At 38.1% G+C, this 21626-nt stretch overlaps 1 protein-coding gene across 1 annotated transcript in view; it reads right to left on the bottom strand.

Annotated features, from left to right (window-relative positions):
• KPNA3 (karyopherin subunit alpha 3) overlaps nt 1-21626 on the bottom strand; it is a 91906-nt gene that overhangs the window by 40480 nt on the left and 29800 nt on the right. Inside the window, exons 2-4 of the mRNA XM_007466468.1 lie at nt 2203-2393; nt 1811-2024; nt 1109-1153 (exon numbers count right to left, since the gene is read on the bottom strand). Coding sequence (XP_007466530.1) covers nt 1109-1153; nt 1811-2024; nt 2203-2393 — 450 coding nt within the window. The remainder of the gene's footprint in view (nt 1-1108; nt 1154-1810; nt 2025-2202; nt 2394-21626) is intronic.

Below are 21626 nucleotides of genomic sequence, written 5' to 3'. Positions count from 1 at the left end.
CTGTAGGTGTGTTATATGTTAATAAAAAGTTAAAAAGAAAAGAAAAAGAAGCCAAGTCCAAAGTGTTACGACTGGCAAGGAGCCCACCTTACTTTATTAAGCTAAGGTTTAGTTCACTTCTCTGGTCCAAATGACGCAAGGGGCTGAAAAAACTTGCACTGATGTTAATCTGTAAGTACCCATGAAGTTAAGGAGTTGAAAGAACATGGGATTAGCAAGTATTTTTCAAATTTAATAAAAAATGGAGCAGAGTGGGTACAGGAGGATGGATCTCAGGAACTATATACTATACCAAGGAGCATAACATCGATGCTGAGTAAAAATTAATAACACAAAGTGGGTATGATAATACTTATTGAGTAAATAAATGCACAGGTCCATTTGATTCTAGTGACTCACTGAGAGAGTGTGTACTCTCAGAATCAAGACCTTCTTTCTCTCTAAAACTGAAAAGTTTCAAGATGATAATTTAATATATGAGTTTTAGGAGTGAATTAGATCAAGAAAATCTAATCTAAGACAAACACAAAGATTTAGAAATAAGTTTCAAATCTATTTTTTTAAATGTACATGTATATAGACAGAATTTATTATGTGTACTTTGTTAACTGGTAATTAAAATTTGCTTAAAATAAAATCTGCTTGCATGAAAACACAATCTAAAGAAGGTAATTCAAAAATAATGGAAGAAAAGAAAATAAATTTTAACAGTAGTTGCATTCAATTGGTAAGATATAAGATTATTCTACTTTATTTTTCTAAAGTGTCTTTAACAAGCACATTTAACTTTTACATGAGGAAGGTGGAGGAATTCTGTCTAGCACATAGCCCACATAGAAAGAGGTTATTAAGAAAAAACAATAGTAACTTCCTTTGATGTTGTGATAATTTCAATGACAGTGGTAAAGTACTTCACACAGTGCCTGGTAACTCAATAAATGGAAGCTTCTATAAATGTGTACCATTATAAATTATTTAATGATATATGTTTATGCTGTGTAGTTTTAGGGATGCCCACTCATTTGCCGTAGTATTTTCATTATTCAAGTTATACAAAATTTTAACATCAGAAAAAATCTATTTTTTATTAAACAGAAATCACTCTTACCTTTCGCAGTTCAACTGTCACTTCATTTCTGTGTCTTCGCATTGTCTAAAAAGAAAAACAAAAATTTCATAAGTATCTAAATATTGATACTGCTAGTACATAAATTAAGGTCTCTGGCATTTAAGATTTAAATTTGTTTAAGATTCTATTTTTAAAGATTAAGGATTAATCAGTTTTAGACTTTAAATGATGAACTACAGGAGGTTAAAAAGCCAAAACTCCTGTCTATTTTACTGGATATCTGTTGGTTAGTTTTGTGGGGAGTGGGAGGTAGAGCTTGGCTGCCTAGGATCCATCCCTGTTTCCTAACTGCACCCAGGTTTCTATGGGGAATTATATACTCTCCATTGTGTACAGTCGTGATGGAACCATCTATTAAAGCATCTCACTTTCTCCTAGCAAAAACAGGACATGAGCTTAAACTCAGCCAGCAGAACTCTCCCCTATAACTCTAAACCTAGAGCAAAATGGAAAGAAAAAAAAAAAGCACATTAATTTCCAAAGGAAGCATTTGGACAAGGTAGTGAACCATGCCTATATCCTGAACTTGCTGTGTTCCTAGTTACCTGGTGTTCGTAACTCATTCTTTGAACTACCTCATATTCTTTTATTTTATTTTTTTACTTTTTTCATCTTTTTATTATGGAAATAGAAAAGCTGAAGAGTAGTGGGCACAGAGAACACCCAGAGAGTAATTCAAACAATGGGACCCCGGGTGGTGAGTGCACAGAGGCAGGGCTCCAGGACAGAGCCAGAGGAGGTGGAAGAGGCGGCCGGGTTGGGGGTGGAGCACAGGAGACCCGGAGAAGGCGTGTCCCAGAGGCCAGGCGCTGACGGGTGGACAAGCCACAAGGAAGCCACCAGAAACCCTGACAAGTGCTTGGGTGGAACCCTGGTGGGAAGGCCGCCGTAGTTTCTAAAAAGCACCCAGCAAAGGTAACAGAGACACTAAGTACTGGCAATCCTTTCAAGGAGTCTTGCTCCAGGCCAGCAGTTTGGGAGCCCACACTGGTGAGGAAGCAGGGTCCTCAGGGGCACAGCGGTGCAGGACACCTTTTGAGCACTTCTCAAGCATCATGGCAGGCCCTTCTCACAGCAGCCCTGCTGGGTCGTCCTCATCGTCCCTGGTCCTCAGGTAAGAAAGCCTGTAGGGGTCCCCCGACTTTAAGGAGCGGCTCCCTGCCTCTCCTGGGGATGGAGCCCCAGGGCCCTGTGGGCAGGCACCACCTTGCTCCATCTGCAGGTGCACCGTCTCTAGAGGCTTCTTTCTCTGAGTTGGCAGGGTCTGCCCGGAACCCCCACCTCATATCCTTCTAATAAATTATGGTTTTGCTCTTAAGTCAGCCAGAGCTGATTCTTGCAACTAACGTATTCTATTGCAAACGATTCATGTTTAAAAAAAGTAAATGCCTCATTGCCATGGCCTTAAAATCACATAAAAATGAAAATAAATTTGGGATAGATATTTTGTATCAGAAGATAAAGAAGTATCCTTCTACAATTTACTAAGAGGCTCTATCAGGAATGTCTTAACAGGAATTAGTGAAATGACTAGATATCCCTTCTCCCCTTGACATAGTGATATAATGGATTACTTTACTACACATACAAATATGATAAATGGTTACATTTTCAGAATAAAGGCTACATGTTATGGTATATTATTATTTTAATATACTGCCAGATTCAGTATGTTATTATTTTATCTAATGATTCTTTTGTTATGGTACCTCTGTCAAGTTTTCTTAAACTGCAGTGATAAATTAATCTCTTTGCAGGGAAAAAATATCCCATGGAACCCAAATTACAAACTTTGTTAAATATATTGAAATATTAACCTAGATATAAACTCGTGCTTAAATATAGATATATATTAAATATAAACAAAACTGCCAAACAAATTTCAAATTAGTAACATTTATTTAATGTGATGGAATGATGCACTGATAAAACTATTATCACTAATAGGGTTCAACAGTACAAAGAAAGAGCCCTGAATCTAATTCTATATTTAATATGTTTCTGCATTTAGGCTTCAACACTATCAATACAGAGAATGCTTTATGTGTAAATTAATCATACAAACTGTAATAAATATTGAGCAATCAAATACCAATATTAATGAAGTGCTATTTGATCACTCTGTAAAGAAAGCTGTCTTTATTCACTTGAGGATTAGAATTGCACCAATTGTCAAAATTTGCCTGTATAAACATCTAATCCAATTGTTACTAGAGCTGAGAAGAAAAAGTATTTTCATTGCAATAACTATTACATTTAATTGTTTACAAATTGTTGTAAGATAGTACACAACAAAAAGACCCAGGCAGCCTATCTCCTCCAAAATATGATCAAGTTACTGCTACACTGTAACTTCCATTAAAGGACTACTTCAGCTTGGATAGAAGTGATGAGTTAACTTCTGAAGTACTCTAAATTAGGGATCCACACTTCACAGGGGGTTAGTTAGCATGTGAAGTGCCCAAATCAGAGGTTAGCTCCCAATTAGTAAGTGTTTTGAATATCAACATCTGAATTTAGACATGTTTGTTAATTAGCATAAAAGATGCTGGAAATAATTTTATATTGCTGAACTGGAATTCTTCAAGATATACGGATTAACTAGAAACACTGTACAAGTGTCTTGATTCTTACCTGTTTGCGGTTTAAGAATCTGACAAGCCCTGCAATCTGTCTTCAGAGAAGTTTCTGAGTCTAAGCTTCCTTGTGATCCTGTGTCCCACCCCATCTTGGAGGATTCTGTCTGCTAATCCTAGTCAGATCTTTCTGGTATCTGCTTAGGGTTGAAGTTTTATTACAAGGTAGTAGAGTCTAAAAGAGCTAAACCCATAAAACAAGCTATATGACTTTTTGTGACTGCTTGCTAATACATGTTTGTATGGGTAGCAAATTCTGTCTAAGGCTTGTTTTATTATTTTATTATAATATAACTCACTGGGAATTCCCTGGCGGTCCAGTGGTTAGGACGCAGCACTTTCACTACCAAGGGCCTGGGTTCAATCCCTGGTTGGGGAATTAAGATCCCACAAGCCGCACAGAGCGGCCAAAAAGAAAGAAAAAAAAAGAAAAAAGAAAAAAAATAACATAACTCACTGATAGTAAAATTTCTAAGGAAAACCACCTATTGCCCTCACCTACCTATATAAAGGCCTCCTATTCATCCAAAAGAACCTATGAGTGTAAATGGCCAAATGGCTTAGGTCGGTTAAGAAGAGGTACTGACTACCATCTATTATACAAGTACCTTTGAGTTAGTCATCACTCATTCTCCTCTCTGTTTAAGTTACAGAAAAAGGCTTCTTCTTAGGGCCTCTCCTCCCTTACATTCTTCCCAAGTGAGCTCATCTACTCTTATGTCTTCGATTACTGTTTGAAGACCACCCCCAAATATCTATCTTTATTCAGCTCTCTCGCCTGGGCTTCAAATCTGTAAGTATAATATTCACTCATTTGATAAAAATTTACTAAATTCAACCAAAATGCTCCAGGGCAATATGCCTGCAACTAGGAGGCAAGTATAGCAATTACAGTCTAGTACAGTGGTGAGCAAACTGCAGCCTATGGGCCAATTCCGGAAAGCTGTCTATTTTTGCAGGACCCCACATGAATAGTTTGTATATTTTTAAGTGGTTACATTATAAATGATATTGTGTCTACATTAACTTAATTTTTGTCTCTTGGCCCACAAAGCCTACAATATTTACTATCTCTCCTTTTAAGAAAAAGTTTGCCAGCAGCTGTTCTAGGGAAAAAGGTGGTAGTAATAAGCAGTAACACGAGTGTGTTAAATGTTAAGATAGGAAAGTAAATAATAAAGTCCTATATCAGAAGGAGACATGATCAGAGGGTCAGGAAAAGGCTCGCTGAAGAATTAAAATATGTGTGCACGTGTGTATGTTTAGGATTAGAGGACAGATCATTTTAAGGCCTCAAACTCAGCTGCTTATAAATATCACACCTGCTCCCCCATCTTCCCCTCCCAAAAAAAACACCCCCTACGATTCCATGAATATTCCCAATATTAGGAAACAGTGCAACCATCCAAACCGTTGCAACAACCCCCATCCTGGGAGATCATCCATGTCTACTCACTCTCTCATTCTCTGACATCCAATGGAGTCACCAAAATAGGATTCAAACCTTCTAGCTTTATTGCCACTATCCTAGACTAAGCCACCATCATGTCACATGTCACCCGGATCACTAACTAGTCTCCTTCTACACACTGAAATCAGTTTTCCACAATGCAGCCAGATCATTCATTTTTTAAATGCAAACCTGTGTTGCCATTCTCTTGAATAAAACCTCTCGATGGGACTTCCCTGGCGGTCTAGCGGTTAAGACTCTGTGCTCCCAATGCAGGGAGTGCAGGTTCAATCCCTGGTAGGGGAAATAAGATCCCAGAGGCCACACGGCCGAAAAAAAAGTTACCAGGACAGCCAAACCAAAACCCCATGGATAAAATCTACAAGACTGGGTGACAAGGTAACCCCACGAATTCTCAAATACAAGAAGGATCTGGTTAAATCACCAACTATAGGACTCACATGGGCTCAGCGTATCTGCAGAAGGAAACAGAAGAGCAGAAGTAACTGGGTAACTGAAGGACTTGAGGGGAGGAGAACCCCAAATCATGAATCGTTAGAGTTTAGAAAGGCAATTTGAGAATAGCTGCAAATGGAAGGGATCTTCTGCACAGGCTAACACTGTAAAATATGACGAGAGTAGACTCAAAGACAAGAGGCCGAAGTCCCCCTACCTGGAAAAAGCTCTATAACTGAAAAGAAATTTCCGGGAAAAGAATTCCAAGTGATCTGGGCTTCCCTGGTGGCGCAGGGGTTAAGAATCTGCCTGCCGATGCAGGGCACATGAGTTCGAGCCCTGGTCCTGGAAGATTCCACATGCCGCGGAGCAAGTAAGCCCGTGCACCACAACTACTGAGCCTGCACTGTAGCACCCATGAGCCACAACTACTGAAGCCTGCGCACCTAGAGCCCGTGCTCCGCAACAAGAGAAGCCGCCACAAAGAAAAGCTTGCTCACCACAACAAAAAGTAGCCCCCGCTCTCAGCAACTAGAGAAAACCGGAGTGCAGCAGTGAAGACCCAATGCAGCCAAAAATTAAATAAATGAATAAATAAATTTATAAACAAACAAACAAAAAAAGAATTCCAAGTGATCAAGACATGTGCAATTGGGGCAGAGTAAAGAGAGGATCCAGATAAAAGTGGGTTAGTGAAACAAGAGCCAGATCTCAGAAAATAGGAAGATAAATAAATAAATAAATAAATAAATAAATAAATATATTATTTAATCACTTAAAAAAAAAGAAGACAGGGGTCTAGAGTGGTAAAGCTAGAAAAGCTATCCTGACCCCCCCACTCACTCCAAAGAGTTCAGGAAAACCTATTATAAAGTGTACGATATAAAAGGATTGGGGTCAAATTCTATGCCATAAGACACAAGGAGCAGAATGATGCAATAAAAGACTACCAAAAAGCTGTACCAACAAAACATGTAAAAATTATATCCTAGAGAATGATAGAAGATGTGAAAGAACATTATAATCAGAATTAGAAACACTCAGTAATGAGGTACTAGAAATCAGGAATTTGAAATAAAATTTTAAAATATTTCAGAAAGGAAACCTAACCAAGAACAGTAACACAACAGGTAATGCTTAAGAGATACAGAATGTGCAAAGAACTAAAATTTTAATAAAAAAGAAATGAAGGTGAAAATTATTCGAATTAAAGTGACAATAAAGATAATAATTAAAGGGAAAAATATCCTGAAACTAAAAGACTTGAAATAAAATACTGAAAAAGCACACAATGTACCTGGGAAATCAACCCAGAAAAACCAATACCATGATATATTAGAAAGACTAATGGATTTCAAAAAAAAGAAAAAGGAAAAAAGAAAGAAAAAAGACAAGACAAGACAGATGCCTCTGGATGTCAGATATGTATACACACACATATGGTAGATCTGATAAATGAGTCCAACAAGGTCACAGGATACAAGATAAAAATATAAAAATCAATTTGTATGTCTATATACTAGCGATGAACACATGGGCATCAAAATTAAAAATACAGAGAATATTCTAATTTCATTCTTTTATATGTAGCTGTCCAGTTTTCCCAGCACCACTTATTTTTTTTAAATATTTATTTATTTATTTATTTTGGCTGTGCTGAGTCTTAGTTGCAGCACACAGCATCTTCGTTGTGGCGTGCAGAATCTTTAGTTGTGGCATGAGGACTTCTTAGTTGTGGCATGCAGACTCTTAAGTTGCGGCATGCATGAGGGATCTAGTTCCCTGACCAGGGATCAAACCCGGGCCCTCTGCATTGGGAGAGTGGAGACTTACCCACTGGACCACCAAGGAAGTCCTAGCACCACTTACTGAAGAGACTGTCTTTACTCCATTGTATATTTTTGCCTCCTTTGTCATAGATTAATTGACCACAGGTGTGTGGGTTCACTTTTGGGCTTTCTATCCTGTTCATTGATCTATATTTCTATTTTTGTGCCAGTACCATACTGTTTTGATTACTTTAGCTTTGTAGTATAGTCTGAAGGCAGGGAATCTGATTCCTCCAGCAATATACTAGCAATGAACACATGGGCATCAAAATTAAAAATACAAACAATATCATTAATAATCTCTCAAAAAAATAAATACTTAGGTACGAACCTAACAATACATGTACAGGATGTAGATGTTTAAAATGATACAACACTGATGAAGGAATTCAAGAATCTAAAAAAAAATGGAGAGACACCGTGTTCATGGATTGGTAGACTCAACTTGATGTCAATTCTCCTCACAATGATATATAGACTTAGCATAATTGCTTTCAAATCCCAGTAATACTAAAGTTTATACAGAAAGCCAAAGTAATTAGAATAGCTAAAACAATTTTGAGGGAAAAAAAAGGTAGGAGGAATCAGTCTAACTTCAAGATTTATTACATAGCTATAGTAATAAACACGTGTGATATTGGTGAAGAAATACATACACTGATCAATGGAATAGAAAAGAGAACACAAAACAGACCTACACAAGTATGCTCAGCTGACTTTTGACAAAGGTATGAAAGCAATTCAATGGAGGAAAGTTAGACTCTTCAACAAATGATGCTGTTCAGGTAGATATTGATAGACAAATATATGAACCTCAACTTAAGACTCATACCTTACACAGAAAATAAAACAAAATGAATCATGCTTAAAAGTAAAACTATAAACTAATTTTTTAGAAGAAAATTAAGAAAGAAACTTTAGGATCTAGAACTAGGCAAAGAGTTCTTAGACTTGACCCTAAAAGCATGATCCACAAAAGGAATAACTGGTAAACTGGACCTCATCAAAATGTTAACATTTTGCTCTGAGAAAGCTTCATGTGGAGAGGATGAAAACACAAGCTAGAGACAGAAAAAAAATATCTGCAAACCACATATATATGATAAAGGACTGGCATCTGGAATATACAGAGAACTCTTACTCAAAATTAGAATACACAATCAATTAAATTAGAAAACAGGCCAAAGAAATGAAGAGACATTTCACCAGAGGATATACAGATGGCAAATAAGTATATGAAAAGATGTTCAATGTTATTAGCCATTAGGGAAATGCAAATTAAAACCAAAATGAGTTATTATTACACACCTATCAGAACAGCTAAATTAAATAACTGAGACAACACAAATGTTGGGGAAGATGTGGAGAAACTCCTACATTGCTGGTGGGAATGTAAAACGATACCTGGAAAATCATTTCTTTTTTGTTTTGTTTTGTTTTGCAGTACGCGGGCCTCTCACCGTTGTGGCCTCTCCCATTGCGGAGCACAGGCTCCGGACGCACAGGCTCAGCGGCCATGGCTCACGGGCCCAGCCGCTCCGCGGCATGTGGGATCCTTCTGGACCAGGGCACGAACCTGTGTCCCCTGCATCGGCAGGCGGACTCCCAACCACTGCGCCACCAGGGAAGCCCCCGGAGAATCATTTCTTAAAAAACTAAACATGCAAATACATTGGACTTAGCAACTACTGAACATTTATTCCAGAGAAATGAAAACTTATGTTCACAAGAAACCTGTATACAAGTGTTTATAGAAGCTTTATTCATAATAACCCAAACCTGGAACCCTGACATTCTTTGCAGTTTAAAGAAACTGTGGTACATCCATACCACAGAATGCTGTCCAACAATAAAAAGGAATAAACTATTGATACAAGCGACAGCTTGGATGAATCTCCAGGGAATTATGCTAAGAGAAAAAAAGCCAATGCCAAAAGGTTATATACCATATGATTCCATTTATATAACATTCTTGGAGTAACAAAATTATAGAAATGAAGAAGAGATTAGTAGTTGCCAGGGGCTGAGGAGGGGGCAGGATGGGAGGAAGTGAGCATAGCTACAAAATGGCAACATGAGAGATCCCTGTGGTGATGGAAATGTTTTATATCTTGACTGTGTAAATATCAATATTTTACTATAACGCTGCAAGATGTTACCATTGGGGGAACTGAGTAAAGGGTCTCTCTGTATTGTGTTTTACAATTGCATGTGACTCTACAATTATCTCAAAATAAAGGTCAATTTTTAGAAACTTTTAAAGGGAACTCCCTGGCAGTCCAGTGGTTTAGGACTCAGTGCTTTCACTGTCGAGGGCATGGTTCAATCCCTGGTCCCATAAGCTGCACAGCACAGCCACAAAAATAAATAAATAAACAAGCAAACCTTTTTTTAAAAAAACCTTTCTAAAAAAAGGATATATTTTACATCAGATGCTGAGGAGGAGGGGAAGAAGAGGTCACTACCAATTTCCAAAATGCACAAAATAGGGAAGCAGTAGATAATAACTAAAAGAGAAGGGACTAAATAAAGCTAACTAACCACCATAACAAAAATATAAACCTTCTAAAATATCAAAAAACATACTGAAAGGGCTTCCCTGGTGGCGGAGTGGTTTAGAATCCGCCTGCCAATGCAGGGGACACAGGTTCAAGCCCTGGCCTGGGAAGATCCCACATGCCGTAGAGCAACTAAGCCCATGTGCCACAACTATTGAGCCTGTGCTCTAGAGCCCACAAGCCACAACTACTGAGCCCACATGCCACAAGTACTGAAGCCCACGCACCTAGAGCCCACGCGCCTAGAGCCCACGCTCCACAACAAGAGAAGTCACCGCAACGAGAGGACCATGTGCCACAAGGAAGAGTAGCCCCCGCTTGCCACAACTAGAGAAAGCCCGCATGGAGCAACAAAGACCCAATGCAGCCAAATATAAATTAAGAAAAAAAAAAAAGACCCAAAGCCTTCTCTAAAAAATAATAATAATAATACTGAAAGAAATACATAAAATAGATTGCATAGAACTATTTTACACATAAATATATGGGAATAGGGAGGAAATAAGGTAGAGAGCTCAAGGAAACTAGGCTACATTTGACTTTAGAACCGTAAGAAAATGAATTATATATGTGTATGACAAAATTAAACTTTAAGAAAAAGCAATCCATAAAAATTAAAAAAAAATTATGAACCTAAATGTGCATCCAGTTGGTAGCATAGTCATACTATCCTATGCAACTTTTCAAAACAGTAATTTGTATATCCCCAGTCAACCCTAAAGACAAGAGAAGCCTGCATTTGTATAATTGACACTTTATTAAAATTTTGCCCTTTTCAAAACACAGGCCCTGGGTTTCCCTGGTGGCGCAGTGGTTGAGAGTCCGCCTGCCGATGCAGGGGATGTGGGTTCGTGCCCCGGTCCAGGAAGATCCCACATGCCATGGAGCGGCTGGGCCCGTGAGCCGTGGCTGCTGAGCCTGCGTGTCCGGAGCCTGTGCTCCGCAACGGGACAGGCCACAACAGTGAGAGGCCCGCATACCGCAAAAAAAAAACAACAAAAAACAAAAAACACAGGCCCTATAGAACATATTGTTTACATATAATTTCATGTGGTTTTAGAGCTATCAGAAAGCCTCTATCAACTCCAGGTTAAGACTCTCTATAACAAAAATAAATAAATAATTTCAGAAAAGGACAGGAAGGAAGGGTGATGGGGTGATGGAAGTATTCTAAAACTGGATTTTGGTGATGGCTGCACAACTGAAAAATTTACTAAAATTCAAACTTTATACTAACAATGAGCAAATTATACTATATATAAACTATACCTAAATAACCCTGTTTTTAAAATTCTCTACAATACAGATATTTATATACTTGTTCCTTGGGCTACCCAGTCTGTTTTTGTAAATACACTAATTGAAGCAAATGTAAAAAGTTTACTTGGGGAGAAGGAGGTAGAAGGCTATATAAGGATATAGAATTGGCCTGTCAAGTGGTGATACAGTTAGAAAACAATAGCTCTGGGACAATAAAAACTAAATTTGCCACCAACTGGTTCATTCATGTTTCAAGGTATTTATGACAAAGCTGACTTCTGAAAAGCAATGGAAGCCCCAGGGCAGTGAAATGATAATCTTCAATGTGCTGAAGGAACATTAACTTCAAACTCAGAATTCTTATAAAGAAGGAGTTGTAGAATTTAAATACCACCACTTTACAAGTTAACAAATTAATGGATCTAGGCAATGTTCATCAATGGTTGCTAATATCACAAAAAGAAAGAACCCAACATTATGTACCACCTAATAAAAATTATATGTTACCCATGAAAGTGAAAAGCCAACCCATGGAATGAGAAAAGATTGCAAATCATATATCTGATAAGGGACTTGTATCTAGACGACATAAATGGACCCTTACCATTCAATAATAAGACAATACAATTTTAAAATGAACAAAGGATCTGAATAGACAGTTCTCCAAAGAAGATAAACAAATGGTCAATAAGCACATGAAAAGATGTTCAACATAATTAGCAATCAGAGAAACAGAAATCAAAATCATGAGACACCCATTAAAATGGATAAAATAAAGAAGACAGCTAAGTACTGGTGAGAATGTGGAAAAACTGGAACCCTCATACACTGCTGGTGGGATTGCAAAATGGTGTAGCCACTAAAAAACAGTCTGGGTGTTCCTCAAAAGGTTAAACATCGAGTCACGACATGATTTAGCAACGCTACTCCTAGTATATACCCAAGAGATATGAAAACATATGCCTGCACAAAAACTTGTACATGAATGTTCATAGCAACTCTATCCACAATAGCCAAAAAGTGGAAATAAATGTCCATCAACTGATGAATAGATACATATAATGTGGTACATCCATACAATGGAAAATCACTCGGCAATACAAAGGAATGAAGTACTAACGTATACTAATAACATGCAAGAACCTTGAAAACATTATGCTAAATAAAAGAAGTCAGTCACAAAAGGCTACATATTATATGATTCCATTTATATAAATGTCCTGAATAGACAAATCTACAGAGATAGAAAGTAGATTAAGGAATTCCCTGGCGGTCCAGTGGTTAGGGCTCCACGCTTCCACTGCAGGGGGCACAGGTTTGATCCCTGATTCCACATGCCTAGCTGCACGGGAAGGAAGGGAGGGAGGAAGGAAGGGAGGAAGATTAGTTGGGGGGGAGGAGGGAATGGGGAATGAATCCTAAAGGACATAACATTCCTTTTTGTGGTAATGAAAATATTCTAAAATTGGATATGGTGATGGTTGCACAACTCATATTCAGTATGAATATACTAAAAATAAGCATATTGAGCAGATATGAAAATGTATGTGAATTGTATCTCAAAATGTTTGGTTTTTTTATAGTATATAATACCACATACAAATCAGACTTGGGGAAGGGAGGGAGCGAGGAAGAAAGGAAGGAAGGAATGAAGGGAGGGAGGGAGGGAGGAAAGAAAGAAAGAAAGAAAAGAAAAGAAAAGAAAAGGAAAGAAAGAAGGAAAGAAAGAGAAGAAAGAAAGAGAGAAAGAGAGAGAGAGAGAAAGAAAGAAAAAGAAAGAAGGAAGGAAAGAAGGAAGGAAGGGTACAAAGCCTTTAAATTTAACAACCAATTTACAGGAAATAAAAAGAACAGGACATACTAAACATCACGAGGTTGCAATCAGCAAAATTCAGGATAAACAACCCCATTTCTCTAACAACAACAAGCAACAAGGCAAAAGGGGAAGGGGGAGTGGCTTGTGAAATGGAGTAGGAACCTATATATAGATTGACAGAGATTCAAAAGACATATCAACCAATCACAATACATGGACCTTATCTGGATACTGATCTAAACAAACTATAATGTGATTGATACATACATTAGCACGTGTTCGTGTGTATTATATATAAAAGACAGCTGGGGAAATCTGAACACTGGATATTTAATACTAAGTTACTACTATTAATTATGTTTAGCTGTAATTTTAAAAATTACTAACTTTTAAAGATATATTATAAAGTATATACAGATTAGAGTAGAAAATAAATTCACCAATAGAAGATATCCCTCAAATAAACCCAAACATACATGGACACTCGATATGATAGAGATGGCACTGCAGACCACTGCGAAAAAGACAGGCCATTCAATAAACGGTCCTAAGCCAAATAATTATCCATGTGGGGGAAAAAAAGAAACTAGATACCTACTATACCACCATACAGAAAAGTCAACTCCAGATGGTTTGAAAATTTATAAAAGCAACGGTGAGTTTTTAAAGAAAAATATCTTTACGATCCCTAAGTGGAGAAAGATTTCTTAAGCAGAATACAAAAATGCTAAAACCAGAAGAATAACTTCATTAAAATTTAGAATTTCTGTTCTTTGAAAGATGCCACACAGAAAGTGAAAAAAGAAACCAAACCGGAAGAATACTTGAAGCATGAACAATAATTAATAAATACCCAGAATATACAAAGTACTCATACATCACTGGGAAAAGACAGGAGAAAGACAAGAAAAGGCATTTCAAAGAAGATAAAACAATAATGCCAACATGAAAAGGTGGTCAACCTCATTACTCAGGAAGATACAAATTAAGACCACAGAGAGACACCATTTTGCACTCAAGATTGCCAAAACATCAGTAGGTATAACATCACCGAGTGTTCATGAAGATGTAGACCAACTGGTGAGATGTCAGTTGGTACAACCATTTGGGGAAGAAAATTTGGCAAAATATAGTAAAGATGAAAAATACCCAAGTACACAACAATTCTACTCCAAGGTATATAAATCCTACAGAACTCTTACATATACTCATCATGAGATATATATAAGGTGGTTTCTGGCATCATTGGTTTGTAATAGCAAAAAATTTTGAAAACAACTCAAATGTTCATTAAAAAGAAAACAAATGAATTGTGAGACAATAATTACTCAGCAATGAGGATGAATGAACTACAGCTACACAAATGAATCCAGAAATGTTAAAAAAAAATTTTTATCTTTTCCTGTTACAAATACAGTATGAATATTTCATATAAAAAAACAAGCAAGCAAAATTAAATGCTATGTTATTTCAGGATACAGACATATATGGTAAATCTGGAAAAGCAAAGTAATGATTTACACACATTTATGACAGTGGCTTACTTTTTTTTTTCTTTTATATGTGGAATTAAATCATACATCTGGCTCTAGAGTCACACATGCACTTTCACTACAACACAGAGGCCCAACCCCCAGGGTACAAGTCCCCCAATCCTGCCATGGCCAGTACAGCGACCGGAGAATTGAACAAGAATGTCACTACTACTTAGGCGTGGTTTACTTCTGGTAGGAAGCTAGGGATGGGAATCAGAGACATAGCTTTTGTTCTAGCTCTTAAATTGAGTACTGGATTCATGGATATTTCTTTTATTGCTTCAAAACTTATATCTACATTATCTATTTTTGTATATCAAATGTTACAACATTTTTTTAATGTTTAGAGAAAATAGCACTACTGATATACAACCATGCATTTGAGTTGTCAATAGTTGTGATCCATTGACATTTTGCCTCCCATCTCACTTGTGACCAGTAGCATCAACACACCAAACTGGAGTCATGCAGAGTGTAAACTAATACTAATAATTCCCCATCAGATTTCAGTCCTAAGAATGTGATCCAGAAAACACTGACAATCTCAGTATCACTCCAGTCTAATTCAAACTCTCATTCACCTTCTCATACTACACTTTGCTCTGGGTTAGTAGTTCTCAAATTTTTAGCCTGCATCAGAATAAACTGGCTTTGTTAAAACACACACTGCTGGGCTCCATTCCCAGATTTCTCAGCAACAGGTCTGGGGTAAGGGTTAAGAATTTGTTTCAAACAAGATCCCAGATGAGGACTTCCCTGGTGCCTCAGTGGTTAAGAATCCACCTGCCAATGCAGGGGATTCGGACTCGAGCCCTGGTCTGGGAAGATCCCACATGCTGTGGAGCAACTAAGCTCGTGCACCACAACTACTGAGCCCGTGTGCCACAACTACTGAAGCCCATGTGACTAGAGGCCGTGTTTCGCAACAAGAGAAGCCACCGCAATGAGAAGGCCGCGTACCGCAACGAAGAGTAGCCCCCGCTCGCCTCAACTAGAGAAAGCCTGTGCATAGCAATGAAGACCCAACGCAGCCAAAAATCAATCAATCAATCAATCAATAAAATAAAAAAGATCCCAGACGATACTGATGTTGATGCTGCTGGCCCAAGGAACCACACTCTTAATCATTGCTCTACGTTATATTTTCTTCCATAAAATATCCAACAAAATTATCATTAAATTAGAAAGCATCCAAAATTATACTGAACAATTTTCCTCTAAGGCTTAATGTAAATTATTCAACACACACTGAATGGATATTGTACAAACTACATGAGTGCACTATCCTACAATGGCACAATACAGTGGTTAGAAACGTTTGCTCTGGAGTCGGCGGTCTAGGGTTAAATTCTGGCTCTCCCACGCGCAAAGCTGATGACACTCTGGGAATGTTACTGGTCTCTCTACCTCAGCTTCTTTCTCTATGAAATGATAACAGTGCCTCATAGGATTATTGCGACAAATGAGTCAAATTCATGTTAAATGTTTATAATGGGAACAGTGCGTGGCACAGAAAGCCCTCAAAGAATATTAGCTGTCTTCATCATCATTAATGATGCTTCCATATTCCACATGTGTCAGCATCAATGTTGCATCTATTTCCATACCACTTCAAGACCACTGCTTCTACCCAGCTGTGGAAAAGGTTTATACCATTTAACCATATCACCTTGTGCCCATTCTCATTTCTGTCACCAGTGCCCTTATAATCACTAACAACTAGCAGCTGGCTTAGTTTTCCTCTCCAAACCAAGTTCTGACCTGGTGTCTTCAACAACACTTCAAACAGCCCAGTTCAACAGGCTGGCCAGGTACAGGTTCTTCTTTTTTTCTAAGTTTCCAGCAATCCTTTCATCAAGAACCAGCCAGAGATCTGCCAGTCCAATCAGGATAAATTTTGGATGTTTTACATTTCATTCAAAAACTCTGGAACGGTCAACATTTTAATATGAAATGGGTAGACTTTCCCTTAAACGCTATGTACAATGTTCTCTAATTTGAAGAATCTCTGACCCTAGTGGCGAAACTCTCCCTACATCCAATTAAGGCATTAAACAATTTCCCATTAATTAGCCATTTGACAGACTGACCTAGATCCACAAAGATTACTTTAGTCTCTTAGCTCCTTGACTTCCTCCCAATTTATTAACCCCTTCCTGTTTTTGCTTCATTCTTACATAGTCCTCATACTTCAACACCTTTGCCCCTTGTATTTCAATCTTGTTGCCCTGGCAAAAAGCTAACCTTGGGTCACTTCAAGTCTCACTGCAAAAGCTGGGCTGCTAAATGTTGCAAGAGAAAACAAAAACAAAAACAAACCTCAACCTCCAATATGGGTATTATCAACTATAGGTCTCCAATCTCAATTAAACTCTCAATGCTTGCTGTTTGGAAATCTTTCCAGCCTTCCCTAGGTAGGTTTTGTACAAAAAGCTACTGCTCTCAAGCCCCCTTTTCCATACCCTCCTTCCTCTCTGCAGAAAACCAGGCCTTCTGTTTATTTATTTATTTTTATTGGAGTATAATTGCTTTACAATGTTGTGTTACTTTCTGCTGTACAATGAAGTGAATCAGCTATATGTACACACATACCCCCTCCCTCCCACCCACAGCCCCAATCCCACCCATCTAGGTCATCACAGAGCACCAAGCTGAGCTCCCGATACTATACAGCAGGTTCGAACTAGCTATTTTACACTTGGTAGTGTATATATGTCAATCCTAATCTCTCAATTCGTTCCCTCCCCCCTGACCCCTGGCATCCACATGTCTGTTTTCTACGTCTGCATCTCTATTCCTGCCCTGGAAATAGGTTCATCTGTACCATTTTTCTAGATTCCACACACACACATATATATATATATATGTATATATATATATATATGCGTTAATATACGATATTTGTTTTTCTCTTTCTGACTTACTTCACTCTGTATGACAGACTCTAGGTCTATCCACATCTCTACAAATGACCCAATTTTGTTCCTTTTTATGGCTGAGTGATATTCCCCAATTTCATTCCTTTTTATGGCTGAGTGATATGCCACTGTATATATGTACCACATCTTTATCCATTCATCTGTTGCTGGACATTTAGGTTGTTTCCATGTCCTGGCTATTGTAAATAGTGCTGCAATGAACATTGGGGTACATGTGCCATTCTAAACTATAGTTTTCTCAGGGTATATGCCCAGTAGTGGGATTGCTGGGTCATACAGTACTTCTATTAGTTTGTTAAGGAACCTCCATACTGTTCTCCATAATGGCTGTATCAGTTTACATTACCACCAACAGTGTAAGAGGGTTCCCTTTTCTCCACACCTTCTCCAGCATTTATTGTTTGTAGATTTTATGATGATGGCCATTCTGACCGGTGTGAGGTGATACCTCACTGTAGTTTTCATTTGCACTTCTCTGATAATTAGTGATGTTGAGCAGCTTTTCATGTGCCTCTTGGCCATCTGTATATCCTCTTTGGAGAAATGTCCATTTAAGATCTTCTGTTTTTTGATTGGATTGTTTGTTTTTTTAATATTGAGCTGTATGAGCTGTTTATATATTTCGGATATTAATCCTTTGTCCATTGATTCGTTTGCAAATATTTTCTCCCATTCTGACAGTTGTCTTTTGGCTTTGTTTATAGTTTCCTTTGCTGTGCAAAAGCTTTTAAGTTTCATTAGGTCCCAGTTGTTTACTTATTATTTTATTTATTTCCATTACTCTAGGCGGTTGGTAATAAAAGATCTTGCTGTGATTTATGTCGAAGTGTGTTCTTCCTGTTTTCCTCTAAGAGTTTTATAGTGTCTGGTCTTACATTTAGGTCTTTAATCCATTTTGAGTTTATTTTTGTGGCTGTGTTAGTGTTCTAATTTCATTCTTTTACATGTAGCTGTCCAGTTTTCCCAGCAACACTTATTGAACAGACTGTCTTTTCTCCATTGTATATCCTTGCCTCCTAGTTGACCAAAGGTGTGTGGGTTTATCTCTGGGCTTTCTATCCTATTCTATTAATCAATATTTCTGTTTTTGTCAGGCCTTCTATTTATTAAGAAAAAAGAAACAATTAGATAGTAGCAATTCCCTCAACTTCATTTCATGCACTGCACCTCCACATTTCCTCCTCAATCCCATCCCCAATAAACTGCATCTTCAAACATCCTTCTTTCCTTTCATTCTAACATAGTGACAGGGTCTTTCTTTCTTTCTTTTCTTTTTTTTTGCGGTATGCGGGGCCTCTCACTGTTGTGGCCTCTCCCGTTGCGGAGCACAGGCTCCAGACCTGCAGGCTCAGTGGCCATGGCTCACGGGCCTAGCCACTCCGCGGCATGTGGGATCTTCCCGGACTGGGGCATGAACCCGTGTCCCCTGCATCAGCAGGTGGACTCTCAACCACTGCGCCAACAGGGAAGCCCGACAGGGTCTTTCTTCATCAAATATCCCCTCTCCCATTCTTCAATCTCTATTTCTCACCATCATGAGTCAACTCAAGTCTCTTTCATCTTTTTTAAAAAAGAAAGAAAAAAAAAATCTCTTCCTCAACCTACATTTTTTTCTGACTACTGTCTTCCTTAGCCAAAATTCTTTAAAGAATAGTCTGCACTGTTTTCCACTTCTTCCATTCACTTAGCCAGCTCCCATAAAAGTCCATTGACACTGCTTTTGCTAATATCATCAGCAATCTTCTATTCATGAAACACAGTCCTTATGTGGCATCTACGCAGGAGAACACTGTTAACCATTCATTCTTACCTCCTTGACTTCCATAATACCATCCTCTTTGGCCTTCTTCATCCATCCATGATGTTCTTCCCTTATGTTCTGTCTATAACCCTGTAGGCCATTCATCTACTCACTCTACAAACTCTGTCTAGAATATTATATTTCCATGGCTTCACTTATCAACTACATACTAATAACTGAATCATCTAGGTTTGTTTACTGATGAATTATGAAACGTAATGATGTGCAACTTTTCAGTAAGGTTATAAACATATGTATTAGGAAACATTTAATTTTTAAATATAGGGAAATATTTTTATCTGGTGTTTAAAACAGTACAGTATAGTGTTCTGCCTACCTATATACAGTCTAGGTTGCAATTAGTCAATATATCACAGTGGAACCATTGCTCCTTTTGCTTGCTGTTGTTACAACAGCTTTGAGATATAAATTCACAAACCACACAACTGCGCCATTTAAAGCATACAAATTCAATGGTTTTTAGTATACTCACAGAGTGTGCAACCACCACCAAAATCAATTTGAGTATTTTTTCTTTTTCTTTTCTTTTTTAAAAAAAATTTTTGGCCACGCTGCACGGCACGTGGGATCTTAGTTCCCAGACCAGGGATCGAACACCTGCCCCATGCAATGGAAGTGGGGAGTCTTAACCACTGGACCACCAGGCAAGTCCCTAGAGTATTTTCATCACTACAAAAAGAAACCTTATTTCCTTTAGCAGTCACCTCCCCCATTCTACCCAACTCCCACCTCAGTCCTATGCAACATTAATCTACTTTTTGTCTCTAAAGATTTGCCTCTTCTGGACAGTCATATAAATAGAATCATACATTATATGTTTTTTTGTAACTGGTTTCTCCACTTAGCATAACGTTTTCAAGGTTCATTCATGTTGTTACCTTTTATCAGTACTACATTCCTTTTGTTGCTGAATAATACTCCATTGTAAGGATACACCACATTTATCCACTCGTTAGCTGACAGACATTTGGATTATTTCTACTTTTTTACTATTATGAATAAGTTTTGTGGAGAAATGTTTTTATTTCTTTGGGGTACACAACTGGGAATGGAAGTGCTGCATCATATTGTAACTCAATGTTTAACTTTCTGAGGCTGCCAAACTGTTTTCCAAAGTGGTTATACCATTTTTACAATCCCACCAACAATGATGAGGGTTTTCGTTTTGCCACATTCTCACCAACCTCTCTTATTATTTTAGCCATCCTAGTGGGTTTCATGAAGTGGCATCTCATTGTGACCGATGATATTTAGCATCTTTTCATGTGCTTATTGGCCATCTGTATATTTTTTTTGGAGAAATGTCTATCCAAGTCTATTGCCCATTTCTGAATTGGGCTGGCCTTTTATTATTGAGTTTTAAGAGTCCTTTATATACTCTAGATACAAATCCCTTATCAGACATGATTTGCAAATACTTTCCTGCATTCTGTGGGTTTCTTTTCTTTTCTTTTTTTTTTTTTTGGCGGTACGTGGGCCTCTCACTGCTGTGGCCTCTCCTGTTGTGGAGCACAGGCTCCGGACGCGCAGGCTCAGTGGCCACGGCTCACGGGCCCAGCCGCTCCACGGCATGTGGGATCTTCCCGGACCGGGGCACGACCCCGTGGGCCCTGCATCGGCAGGCGGACTCTCAACGACCGTGCCACCAGGGAAGCCCCGTGCGTTCCTTTTCTTGATGATCTCCCATGAAGCACAAATATTTACTTTAATGAAGTACAGTTTATCTATTTTTTATGTGATTGCCTGTGCTTTTGAGGTTGTCCCTAAGAAACTAATGCCTGGTCCAAGGTCACAAAGATTTACACCTACTTTTTTTCTCCTACAGTTTTTAATATGTTAGATCTTACATTTAGGTCTTTGATCCATTTGAGTTAACAGTGTGAGGTAGAGGTCTAACTTCATTCCTTTACATGAGGATGTCCAGCTCAGTTGTCCCAACACCTTTTGTTGAAAAGACTATTTTTCCCCCCAGCGAACTGCTCTGGCACCCTTGTTGAAAAATCAATATACTGTAAATGTAAGTTCATTGCTGGATTCTTAATTATATTCCATTGATTTATACGCCTTTCCTTACACCAGTACCACACAGTCTTGATAACGAACCATTACTTTTGACTAATAAACTGTTAAAACAGTATTACTAATCATATGTGAAGACTTCATTCAAGGATAATCCCCCAAGAAAATATCAAATTA

The sequence above is a fragment of the Lipotes vexillifer genome, unplaced genomic scaffold, assembly GCF_000442215.2.
Source record: "Lipotes vexillifer unplaced genomic scaffold, Lipotes_vexillifer_v1.1 scaffold384, whole genome shotgun sequence".
NCBI classification, from domain to species: Eukaryota; Metazoa; Chordata; class Mammalia; order Artiodactyla; family Lipotidae; genus Lipotes; species Lipotes vexillifer.
Note: the sequence above shows the minus strand (reverse complement) of the source record. Positions and strands in the feature narration are given on the sequence as shown.